Genomic DNA, 12707 nt, shown 5'->3' with positions numbered 1-12707 from the left:
TCACCTTATCTCTCCTCCATCACACCACCTCCTCTCCACCTCACCCTTCTTCTCCGGTGAAAGGTTGCCGGCCGGAATAAAATTCCGGTCGGCCACCATTAACAAAAAAAAAAAAAAATCTATTTACTTTGTCTTCTTCCTCCTTTCTCTCTGCTCTTCCTCTTTTCTCTCTCATCTTCTCTCTCTCCCCCTCTCTATGTTCTCTGTTCCCGCGAAGGATAAGGGTATCCATCGCCGGAACAGAGAATATAGAGAGGGAGAGAGAAAAGATATGAGAGAAAGGATGAAGAGGAGAGAGAAAGGAGGAAGAAGAGAGAGAAAAGAGGAGGAAGAAGAGAGAGAAAAGAGGAGGAAGAAGAGAGAGAAAATAGAATTTTTTTTTTTGTTAAAGGTGGCCGGCCAGAATTTTTTATTCCGGCCGGCAACCTTTCGCCGGAGAAGAAGGGTGAGGTGGACTGAGGTGATGTGGTAACTGTTAGATGAAGTGGACAAAGTAAAAGAAAATAAATATATTACAAAAATGCCATGGGGTAGAACTGGGAGGGTGGAAAAAATTTGGGGCCAATTAAGAAATTTTGTGGGCCAAAACGAACTGTCGGACACTTATTGGGGCCAAAACGGCGAGTTGGTCACAAATCAGGGGCCAAAACAGAATTAACCCATATCTCTATAAGTCAACTATTGTTAATATACGTGTTTGTTTAGTTATTTCATATGTACCCCTTTCGGTTTCTTTATTCCTGGGCCCTAAACACAAGGGTCCAATTATGTTTCTATTCGGTTGTGCATATGCCTTCGGCCTTGGTGGGCTGCTATGTCTGCTCCACTTTTGTTTCACATTAGTTGGTCATCCAACTTTTTCGATTTTTGTTGTTCAGCATGACCCCATCATATTTGTATGTCGACGTTTTGTTCAGTTTCGGTTGTCTGCCCTTTGTTCGCTCACAAGCTCAGCCTCCTCTCATGTCTTTCGGTTTGATAATTACCTCCATGTTCTTTTCTAATTCTTTTGCCATTTTCCTCGACTTGTGTATATTTCATACTCTCTGTTAACCGCAATTTATTTGCGTTATTTTGCTACCTTAACTGAGTCTCAGCACTTAATTATAATAGGCGACCCTCTTTACTAGGTGTTTCACTTCAATTTTGTATTTTAGGATTTTGCGTGACATGGACCCTTTTTTTACATAATCATGCGAGGTATCTTTACCTTAAACTCTTCGGTAGGTTTTGCTTTGCATATTAGTCATGCTTTCTTAGGAAATTTAAGTGTTCGCTTTCTTCATCTTTTTGCTCACGAGTTGTTAGGTAAGTGGTATGAAATTTACTGGTTCAACTGATTTTCAGATTCATTTCATTAATATTCTAGCAGGGGTGTGGCTGAGATTATGAGGGTCCTGTGCCAAATTTTAAAGAGGGCCCTTATACAATAAATAAAACCAAGAAAATCTCATTAAATAACAGGCAAAAATGGTATTAAACGTATAATTCGTCTATACCCAATATATATTGAACTAAAAAACAAAAACTAATAGAAAATGAACAAAAAACACTACAATCTTTGCATTTTATGTGATTTTCTGAAACAATTTTCACTTAAAAGTTTTTCTCCTTGCATCTTTTTTGAAGCAAAATCATCAATTAAATCTTCGTAATCAATCTGGTCCAAAAATTCACTTTCGTTTCGAATACCCTGATTTTTGTTTCTTTGGTGCCATCTTAACTGTATATGGAGAATATTATAAATTACGACTCATTTGTCAACGAAACATAATATATGTTGTTTATTGTGTGAAAAAAGTTGAGATAATTTTAGATAAGTAAATAATAAATAACAGAAATTTAGTAGACACAAAAAAATTATGGAACAAAATGAGTAGGAAACATTATCGAGAGGTTGAAAATCTTGGAAATGATGTTGTCTTCCTCTAGTTTCTCTCTATACAGTGAACTTTGCAAATTTAGAATTGGTAAAGATTGTAACTGGGTAGTAGAAGAGAAAAGGGTAATAAAAAAAGAAAGTGAAAAAAACGAAGTCTGACATTTGAAATAGAAATTAGAAGATATTATTTATTTATAAATACGAATTTGGATTGGAGAGTGAGAGAGTTAGAGATAGGAAGTCAAAAATCTTAAAAGCCTAATAGCCTATTTAATAGGATTGTATTTTTTTTTTTGATGAAAGAGGTTCACGCCTTAATTTATTCAAATAAACTTGAGGTTACATTATGGTTCTGTTCGGAAAGTAATATACTAACAATGTTAGGCGGTGTTTCATGACAACCCCATTGTTTACAAATATTGAGTTCCAATGCTTCAGAGACTAGTGTATGCGCAACTTTGTTTGTTGTGCGCAAGGTGTATCGGAATTCAACCATCTCCAACCTTTCCTTTTCATTCATGATCTTTGATATAACATTCCTAATTCTCCATGGGATGTGGCCATCATTCGTATTGCAAGCCCGAATAACTGTGATTGCATCTCCTTAGATAATCACTTTGTTAAGATTTAATTTGATTGCTAGTTTCACACCCAAAAGAACTGCAATTGCTTCTGTAATAATCGGATTTTCAACAATAAAATAGTCGGAACTCGTTGCCAAGAACTCCCCATTAGTGTTTCTGACTTTTGCAGTCGAAGCGCCTTTGCCATTTTTGAACGCCCCATCAACATTTATCTTGTGATACCCTGGAGGGAGAGGTAACCAGGTGGTAACTTGATGTTGATCTTGGATTGGACTCCCTGTTTGACTATCATGTGAATTACCTTTGTCTTTGAAATTTGACCACATGGTAGTAGCATCGCTTATAACTTTCATACTATCAAGTTTAGTGTTTTCAAATACCAATTTATTCCTCGCCTTCCACATATACCAGAGTATATAGCAACTCATATGAAATCCGTCATCATCAGCCTTTGTTGTGACCCATCTTCTAAGTATTTCAAAAATTGTGTTGTGATGGATTGATCCAGACGCCTAGTGGAAAGCGAAACCAGACTTCTTTTGCAAATTGGCAATCGTTGAATAAGTGGTTCGCATCTTCTTCCTTATCATTACACAATGAACATATCTTCGACTCAATTTTATTGAATCTTAAAGCTCTGACCTTAGTTAGGATAGCATCATTCAATAACCGCCAAATAAACATTTGCACTCGAGGAGCAATGTCAACATTTTTCCAAAATTTCTGTCAATCGAAGTCGCTTGAATTGGGATCGGTCGAGTAAGAACTCGACGGTGTTGCATTTTTTAGAGATCGATCTAGAGACTTAGATGTAAACTCACCTTTTTCTGTGTGAGTCCAAATGATCTTGTCTTCATTAGTCAGATTTCCCAGTGGGATTTTCAGAATTTCCAGACGCCAAGTGGAAAGCGAAACCAGACTTCTTTTGCAAATTGGCAATCGTTGAATAAGTGGTTCGCATCTTCCTCCTTATCATTACACAATGAACATATCTTCGACTCAATTTTATTGAATCTTAAAGTTCTGACCTTAGTTAGGATAGCATCATTCAATAACCGCCAAATAAACATTTGCACTCGTGGAGCAATGTCAACATTTTTCCAAAATTTCTGTCAATCGAAGTCGCTTGAATTGGGATCGGTCGAGTAAGAACTCGACGGTGTTGCATTTTTTAGAGATCGATCTAGAGACTTAGATGTAAACTCACCTTTTTCTGTGTGAGTCCAAATGATCTTGTCTTCATTAGTCAGATTTCCAGTGGGATTTTCAGAATTTCCTTTACCGAGAGCTTATTGAATACTTCATCAATGAGGTCTGTCTTCCATCTTTTACCGTCCAGTTCAATTAATTCCTGCACTCGATAAGGCAGTAAGTTTGTTGTAATTCCTTCTTCTCCCCTGGTCGAAAACCTCTAAGAGAAGGTTCCCATGGGTCTTCCCATATTCGAATCTTCGCTCCATTACCCACTGTGTAACATCTCCCTACCTCGATTGCAGATCGCATTGCAAGCATACTCTTTTATGTTGATGTTGACGAGTCTTTACTCTTCATGTTTGAGATACTTAGCAGTCAAAACACGAACCCATAAAGCTTCTTTTTCATTTTGGAAACGCCAAACAAGTTTTCCTACCAAAGCCATGTTTACTAGCTGCATATTCCTGATGCCTAGCCCACCTTGTTTGATCTCTCTTTCTAATTTTTTCTATCCCATGTAATGCACATTTTTTTTATTAATGTCGTCCCCACCAGAAATTTCGTTGATAACGTTCAATCTCATTTAATACTTTTTTCGGAACCAGATTAGTAAAGAGGTAAAAAACCGGTATTGTGGCTAGTTCATTTTTGAGAAGTACTGTTCTTCCGGCATGAGACAACAAATTCCGTTTCCATCCTGATAATTTAGCAGATACTTTTTGCACTAAGAACTCATAAGAGTTGCACAAATACTTCGACTTTAGTAAATAATTTACCAAGTATTTGTCATTCAACTCCATTTCTTTCACCCCTATTGTCTACATGATCAACTCTTTCCTTTCCGCGTTACAATTACGACTGAACTGAATAGACGACTTATGATAATTAATTTGTTGCCCAGAGAACGCCGCATAATAATCCAAAATTCCTTTGAGTTGATTTATATTAGCCTCTAATGCCTGGCCAAAGAGGAATAACTCATTTGCAAACATAAGATGACTTACACTTGGTGCATACCTGTTGACTCTTAATCCATTATAAAGACTCGTTGATTCTGCTTGATTAACTAGACTAGTTAAAGTTTCGGAGCAAAGGATAAATAAATACGGGCTTAACGGGCATCCCTGCCCGAGTCCTCTTAATAGGATTGTCATTCCCTAAGTTTGATCTTTTCAAATGTCTTTGCAATTCTTCATCAACATAGTACCGTCAAAAAGAAGAAACTAATTAAATTTTTTTCCTTTCTTTACCCACCTGTCCCACGTGTACAAAGCTAGTTTTTTCTTTTTTTTCAAGAAAGTACAAAGCTAATTTGCTGAGTTAAAGTTACTAGTTGCATATCTTACCTTTTTTTTACCACATGATCATAGAATGGAAACCTGGGTAAAGGTGAGTCCTGTGCCACCGCACGGGTGACACCCTTTACCCACAACTTTATATTCTAATTGCCACACTCGAAGATGATGTAATCAGTTGGTGCTGAGTTGAAATTTTCTTTTGTGTGTCACTTAAATCCTTTTTCAATGACATTTAGAAAGTTGATGTTCTCAATTATCAGTTTGAGTTTCTTTTAGAGGTGGTTTGATTTTCTTATGTGTCAAATTTCAATTGAGATTTTTATTTCTATGTGTCAAAATAGAGATTCTTCAATTTTTTTACGTCTCTAATGACAATTTTTAAAGTTGTATTTGTGGTTTCTTATGTGACATGATAATTGTAAAGAACCTTTTAGTTATTTTGGGGATATACGAAGACTTGATTTCTATTCGTCTAAATTTAAAACATGATGAATTGGACAACTAGTATATTCAAAAAAAAAAATATTCTATTTATAAGGTGCTCTCTTCAGATACCTCTATTCAACTACAGTCACATAATCCTAAAGATCCAAATTAAATTTTGTAATAAAAAAAGTTTTTGAAAAAACAACTCCGAAAATCATAAGTGGCATTCAAAATTTTTAAAAATGGGTGTTGTATTGGAGATGCTTTTAGATAAATCCTCAAAAGAGACCACTTTGAAAAAAAAAACGACAAATAAAAGGGTCCACGGGTTTTAGGTCCAAAATAAAATTCAAAAAGGGATTAAGTTTCAATCTTCCCAGAAAAGAGGATTTTGGTCCTTTTCCCTTTTGAAAGAAACATTGTTGATACATAATGTGTTATGTTTGACACAAAAAAAAAAATGAAATAAAGTATGAAACTTTAACAATAAATAACACGTTATTTATGAAACAACACAAGAATCAATAAACAGAAAAACACTGTAACTTTGACATCTAGACATACTTCAACTATACTAAATATGTTTTGTTGTGGAAATATACGTAATTGATACTAAATAACGTGTATATTGCGAAACAGATAGTAAGTTTGACATCAATCGAAAAAATTCGAGAAAAAAGAAAGAAATAGAATTTTGGGGATTGGTCTTCAAAAGTGGATTTTTTTCCTATATAAAAGGTTATAATGGGTATTATGATTAAATAGAAATGATAGATATCTGTTTTTTCTATAGAGATTGATCAATTTGGACTAAATATCCATTATAATTATTATTTTTTCTTAAAATTCTATATTAATATTAGGGTAGACTAAATTTATGTTTAGGTGTAGATTTTTGGACTAAGAACCCAAAAATTATAATTCCACTCAAAATTTCGTCCAGTGGAAAATTTTCATGTTAGTAAAGCACTGGCATATGGCCATATGCAAACATTGGAAGGGAGCCCGTCGGACATAGGCCATATTGGGTCTGTGTGAGTGGTACAGAGGATAGGTCAACCGAACCAGATGGTCATAGAAAGTTAGTCATTCAAGATCCATTTCTTCTAGCCCTGCTGCCCTAGCACCCTGGTAGAAGAGACAGGGTGAGTGAGAGAGAAGAGGAAAGATAGAGAGAGAGAGAGAGAGATCCTTGTCGGATTGTTTTCATGGCATTTCTATTCCGGAAATTTCAAGAGGTAACAACAATAACAAGTATTTCCCCATCCACAATTTTCACTACTTAGTACTCTTCAATTTTGATTTTTCTATTTACTTGTCTTATGTCTAAGCTAGGGTTTTTCGTGTAGATATCATATCATCTTGAGAAATTAACTCTCTTCTCTATAACAAAATAGGGTTTTCTTTTGAAGCATAGTACTGATTAAGAACATTCCCATTTATAATGGGAAATTAGGGACATTTTAGAGTTTTGATATTGGTTGAAATCTCAATGTAATACTTGTATTGAAACTATTCTGACTCATCACATAACTACTTATGACTCATGCTGGCAGATGAATCTTCATTTTTTTTAAGATAAATGAACATTTCTTTAGTGATTTTTGAGAAAAAGCTTTACCATATGATCATTCATTTACTCGAATAAATTGTAAGGGAGGACTAACGATGAATACCGTGATATTGAGTTAGGTTCTTTTACGGATTGTATTATAATCACATCCTACATTTCAAATTGCTGATTGTCGACAAGCCTAGAACATAGGACATACAATAAGCCAAGAATGTCTCAGAAGAACCGAACTGATGCTACATAAACTTTTCCTCTATTGACAATAGAATCTCAAACGTACTCTGCAATAATGCTCCCTAATTTACTTGTTTAAATGGGTTACGACCCGAAAATGATTTTTTTAATATAACAAGAATTTTCTGCTATATATTTATTTGATCTTTCTAGATCTGCATTAGTGTGCTTTGTAGTTTGTTTTTTGTTTATTGGGGTCAAAATATAAAGTTATTGTATCGCTGCAATGTATTGGCTAAACACCAAGCTACAAAATTTAGTATTGACAAATTCACTTACCTTCCTTCTTGTTGATTTTGTGTGCCCAATGCCTCCAGGGTGTGAAGACTCTCGCCAAAAGTCCAACTTTTGCCAGGGACCCGAGGCAGCTGCAATTTGAAGCAGATGTGAATAGACTCTTCCTTTATACTAGGTTGACTCTCATTTACTTGCTATTTTACAGCTTTACTTGCTACTGATTTTCTTACCACACATGAATCAGTGGGTATTCCTTGCATGCTGTGAAGTCTAAATGGGATAATATATTTGACATTGATGCCAAGAATTGATTGACTAGATAACGACACATTTTTCTTGTCTTCTTTCTTTTATTTGGTTTGTCATTTCTATAAGCAAGATTTATAAATAGGCCCAATGGGAAAGAATGTACACGAATAAGAAATCAAGAAACTAAATCTATAAAACAAAAGGTCTATACAGGGAATCATTGAGCAGGGTAAATAAGTTGTTATTTTATGAATGTGTTTAGGATCTCTTTGCATACTGTTTAAATTTGGGTCTTATTGCATTCACGTGCTCTAAACTGTCCCACTACATAGGTAGACTAAACTTGCAGCCACTTCCTGATCAACCATATCTTTCGAGCTTGTATGTGACAGCTTGGATGCGGTTAACACATAACATGTAAATTCTACTTCTTTGCGGATACTAATATGAAGGCATATTGCTGTATTCATAGTAAAAAAAACATTTTTACTCACGATAAAGAAAAGGCACTTCTTTCCCTTTTTCTAATAGAAAAATAAATGCATTAAAATTATGCTTTCACCATTTTGTGGAAGAAGGAAACCCAGAGGAAAAGGAATCTGACTCCAAAGTTGAAACAAATATATCCTAGAGTAGGATTCCTTTCATGTTCCTTTTATGCTTATCTTTTCCCTTTAAAATCCTTGTAACATCCTCGGTATTATAAATAAGAGTTGCGAGGAGTCTTAGAACTCACTCCAGTTTCATCATCCATTATGTACTTGTCTCAAAGCAAGATGTTTCAGGTCCATTAATAACCTTTATTTGGACCTACAAGCTTATCCCCCAAAAGGTCCATAACTAGCATGTCATGATTTAATTTCAGCATGATGAATTTCTGTTTGTCCTTGTGGTTCTTGTACATTTTCAGCTATAACCGACTGGGAAAGAATGCAGATGACAAAGATGCAGAGGCGATTATTGAACTGGCCGGCAAAGCTTCCCTTGCTGATCAGCAGAAACAAGTTCAAGAAAACATCCACTATCACATTGGGAACTTCTGCACATCAATGGATGATATTCTTCGTCCCAGCCCCAAGAGCACACATGAGCCACTTAATTCTTCACCAGAGACAAATGGAGCTCCTCGTCGTAGTGGCCTAAGTTTTGCCGTTGCTGGAGGAGGATCTCCTACTAATCAACCTGGTAAGTTTCTTATCTAATTTTGAAATTCTTCCGGAAGATAGTTAGATTTTAGACATGCATATTTAAGATAATAAGTGAAAAATACCTTCGACGGTTTGGAATATCTGGTATTTGTTGTTCAATGTTGAACACCTGAGGCATCTGAAATTAAAAAGAGGTCTCTATCACAACTCACAAGTTCCAAAGAAAGAGCTCTCTATCACAAAGATAGTGAGCTTTTAATTCAATTTTATCTAGCATGTCTAGTTTTTTGACATAAAAATATGCAAAGCAGTTATTTAATTATTTTAGTTACTACCAATGCATTTTTAGTAGAATGGAAATTTAACCTGTGGGGAAGGACCCCTTTACAAGACCCACCCTAATAGGTTGAGGCTTGATATGAACCAGACTTCTTACCTTCTTTACTATGTATATAACTTTGTCACATGTAGGATTGATCGTGTAGGCATATATAAATGATGTAGATGGTCATTCTGCTACTTTATGTGACTTAGTGTATATGAAGACTCTTTTAGTGTTCTTCAAATGTCTTTCATGCTTCTTTTGTACGAATTTGCTAAAACGTGAAATTCGTAATATGATCTCTCCCTGCACTCTATAGGGGATTTTCCGGCCCCGCATTGTAAGGAGATGGGACGGGGATTAGGGCAAAAACCTGAACCCACTCCACATTGTTTACCTCCTTAGATGTTAGTACTGTGTACCTTAATGGCGGCTGTCACCATATGCAAGCTGTGGATTAGCTTGTTTGCCGAGTGCCGACAAAGGAGAATATCGTCCTGCATTTGAGAATCTTAGAATGTAATTTTCTTCTGTTTTGTATCTATAACGCTGGAACTTGGTTAAGCAGACTGAGGGTATATCGTGTGTGTGGGACTACCTTCCCTTTCCACGCATACACCCAGAAAGTATATTTACCTGAATAAGATACAATGCAGTTCGAAACCTTTTCTATTCTGAGCCCAAAAAGATATTCTTTTTAAGATTTTAATTAATTGTATTAGTGAATAGGTGTTTACAAGGCTAGCAATCTTGGCGATAATCGGTGCTTAGGAACACCAACAAAAACATGAAAATCACATGCTATTCACTAAGATATTCATATCATCATATGAAAGCTCATCTAGTCGTTAGTCATAACTAAGTAAACATACAAAACTTGGAAAAGAGTTGATTTATGCCTTCCTCTGTTGTTGGTTTTGTTGACTTATTCTCTATGTACTGGCACTTATTAGGAGTTGAATTACATATCTGAATTCCAATTTCCAGATTCATTTGATGTGATGTTTGAACTGTTTCGTGCTCTCTATGTAACTAGGTTTAGCAGTTTAGGTATATGTTAATGTCACTTCAGGTTAGGGGTGTGCAAAAATAGACCGAACCAATCAAACCAAACCGATCCAAACCGGTCCAGTCGGTTTTCAAACCAAACCAAACAACGAGTGGTTTGGTATGGTTGTAGATTTTCAAAAACCAACTGGTTTGGTTCGGTAAGTGGATGTAATTTTTAGGAACCATTAAAACCAAACCGAACCAGTTAAGTTCAATTAATATATATAATTATATATTTACATACTCCCTCCGTCCCAAATTAAGAGTCTCATATTGGTAATCCAACTTATTTTCATAGTTTTTCTTCTTCCAAGTTTACCCTTATTTATTTGATAACTTTTGTTAGAGTAATTCAAGGATTATCAATGAAATTTGACCATTAGTCATTTAAAGTAACTATATTAATCTAAAAGAAAGAATTTGTTGGTTGGAAAAATCAATTTTTGTATTGGAAAGTGTCAAATGCCTTAATTAGCTTAATTAATGCACCATATATGGAAATATTAAAGAAACGGTATTGATGGAAAAGTAAGGGATTTTATATGATATATTAGGAATGGGACTCTTAATTTGGGACATCCCAAAAAGGAATAGTGGACTCTTAATTTGGGACGGAGGGAGTATTTTTTTCTAAAATATATCTATCATATCTCCATAATTTTGATACAAATACAACAACACCACTACAATATAATGTTACTAGCTAGTATTATATTAAAACAATTCATGTATCGATAATGTTTCTAGCTACTACATAATATTTCGGTCGGTGGCATGCACATATCTTTAATGTTTCAAATGTTTCTCGACGTATTATGTTAGTTTGATTGTTTCTCCAGATTGTTAAGGAGTGTTGTCTTGATTTTATATGTCAATGTATGAAGAAAGTAACTCGATTCGCTAATTTTCGTGGAGAACAAATTGTTTTTATGGATGGTTCGGCATCCAGTAGTATCCAAACCGCTTATGATGGTTTGGTTTGTAACCGAACCAAACCATGAGCGGTTTGGTAACGGTTTGAAAAATCACTAACCAAACCATTAGCGGTTTGGTAACGGATGATTCCAAATTACCGGATACCGAACCAACGAACATCCCTACTTCAGGTGAATTCGTCCATAGAACTCTGTGCATTTGAAACCTGACTTCTTGTGTTTTTCAGAACAGTTGTGCCCGAAACGAAGCCATTATCACGTGATGAGGCCTCACGCAGTCTAAAAGATCATTTTGGCTACACTCTTGAACTCAAGCAATCTCAAATATCCCATAAAGAAGCTGGACGAGGTTTATTCATTAGTGGGGAAGCTGATGTGGGAGCTGTAATCGCCTTTTATCCTGGTGTAATATATTCTCCTGCTTATTACCGATATATTCCAGGATATCCAAGAGTGGACGCTGAAAACCCATATTTAATCACAAGATATGACGGGGCTGTGATCAATGCACAACCTTGGGGAGAAGGGGGTAACGTTCGTGAAGTTTGGGATGGAATAACTATTCCACAAAATCGTCCTAATTTCTCACTTGGTAGTGATAAAGGTTCTGATCGGATATGGAAAATGCTAAGTAAACCCTTAGAAGCCGGCAGACGGAAAAGTGAGGTGGAAATACTCGAGAGGAGGAACCCACTAGCATTGGGTCATTTTGCCAATCACCCAGCGAAAGAGATGACCCCGAATGTGATGGTTTGTCCCTATGATTTTCCATTAACTGAGACAAATATGAGAGCTCATATCCCTAATATCTTGTTTGGAAGTGATGAACCAGTAAAGATGAAGAGATTTGGTAGTTTTTGGTTTAAATCCAGAGCTTCTGACGAGAGTATGTCAGATGTTCCTGTACTGAAGACTCTTGTTCTTGTGGCAACCAGAGGGCTCTCTGATGAAGAGATACTACTGAATTACAGGTTAAGCCCAAAAAGGAGGCCAGCATGGTATACTCCTGTTGATGAAGAAGAAGATCGCCGGAGGTGGAGCTAGATACAGTATTATATCCGACATGAAACAAGAGGTATTACAGATAAGAGTCCAATTTTGTCTCTTAATGAGAGTGTTAAACTGACTATGATCGGTTCGAAATCTTTCACATTTTGAAGAAAACCATTCTAAGTTTGTAGGATAGTAAATCTTTTTCTTTATCTCAAATAAATAATGCCTGACAATGTTGTTTTCTCTTACCTGCTTGGAAGTTGTTATAAAACTCTAAAACTGGTAGGTAGAATTTTATATGGAATTTAGGTTGTGTTTGTTTTTGGGTTTTGGTATAGGAAGAGCACTTTTTAGCAAAGGCAGTGCATTAGATAGGGAGAGCACTCTTTTTATAATAGGGAGGGCTAAACATTTTTTTTAAATATTTCAAATTTATACTTTGGTCCCTCCCATCAAACTATTTTGGACCAAAAGAGAGAGAAGAAAGTATCCTCTTGTTCGACTAAAAACCTTCGAGAGAGAAGAGAGAATCTTGTTCGACCTAAAACCTTCGATCAAATCAAAGAGAGAGAAGAGAGATAA

At 35.7% G+C, this 12707-nt stretch overlaps 1 protein-coding gene across 1 annotated transcript; it reads left to right on the top strand.

Annotated features, from left to right (window-relative positions):
• Positions 1 to 6271: 6271 nt before the first annotated feature.
• Positions 6272 to 12449, top strand: LOC147548453 (uncharacterized). The gene is made up of 4 exons (XM_086666654.1): positions 6272 to 6622; positions 7509 to 7603; positions 8588 to 8862; positions 11365 to 12449. The coding sequence occupies exons 1-4, from the start codon at positions 6593 to 6595 to the stop codon at positions 12174 to 12176; spliced, it is 1212 nt and encodes a 403-aa protein (XP_086522780.1). The 5' UTR covers positions 6272 to 6592; the 3' UTR covers positions 12177 to 12449.
• The last annotated feature ends 258 nt before the right edge of the window (positions 12450 to 12707 follow it).

The sequence above is a fragment of the Eschscholzia californica genome, unplaced genomic scaffold (assembly GCF_041429995.1).
Source record: "Eschscholzia californica isolate CP2 unplaced genomic scaffold, dmEscCali1.0.p SCAF_3, whole genome shotgun sequence".
Taxonomy (NCBI): domain Eukaryota; kingdom Viridiplantae; phylum Streptophyta; class Magnoliopsida; order Ranunculales; family Papaveraceae; genus Eschscholzia; species Eschscholzia californica.
This window is presented reverse-complemented; position numbering and strand designations above follow the sequence as displayed.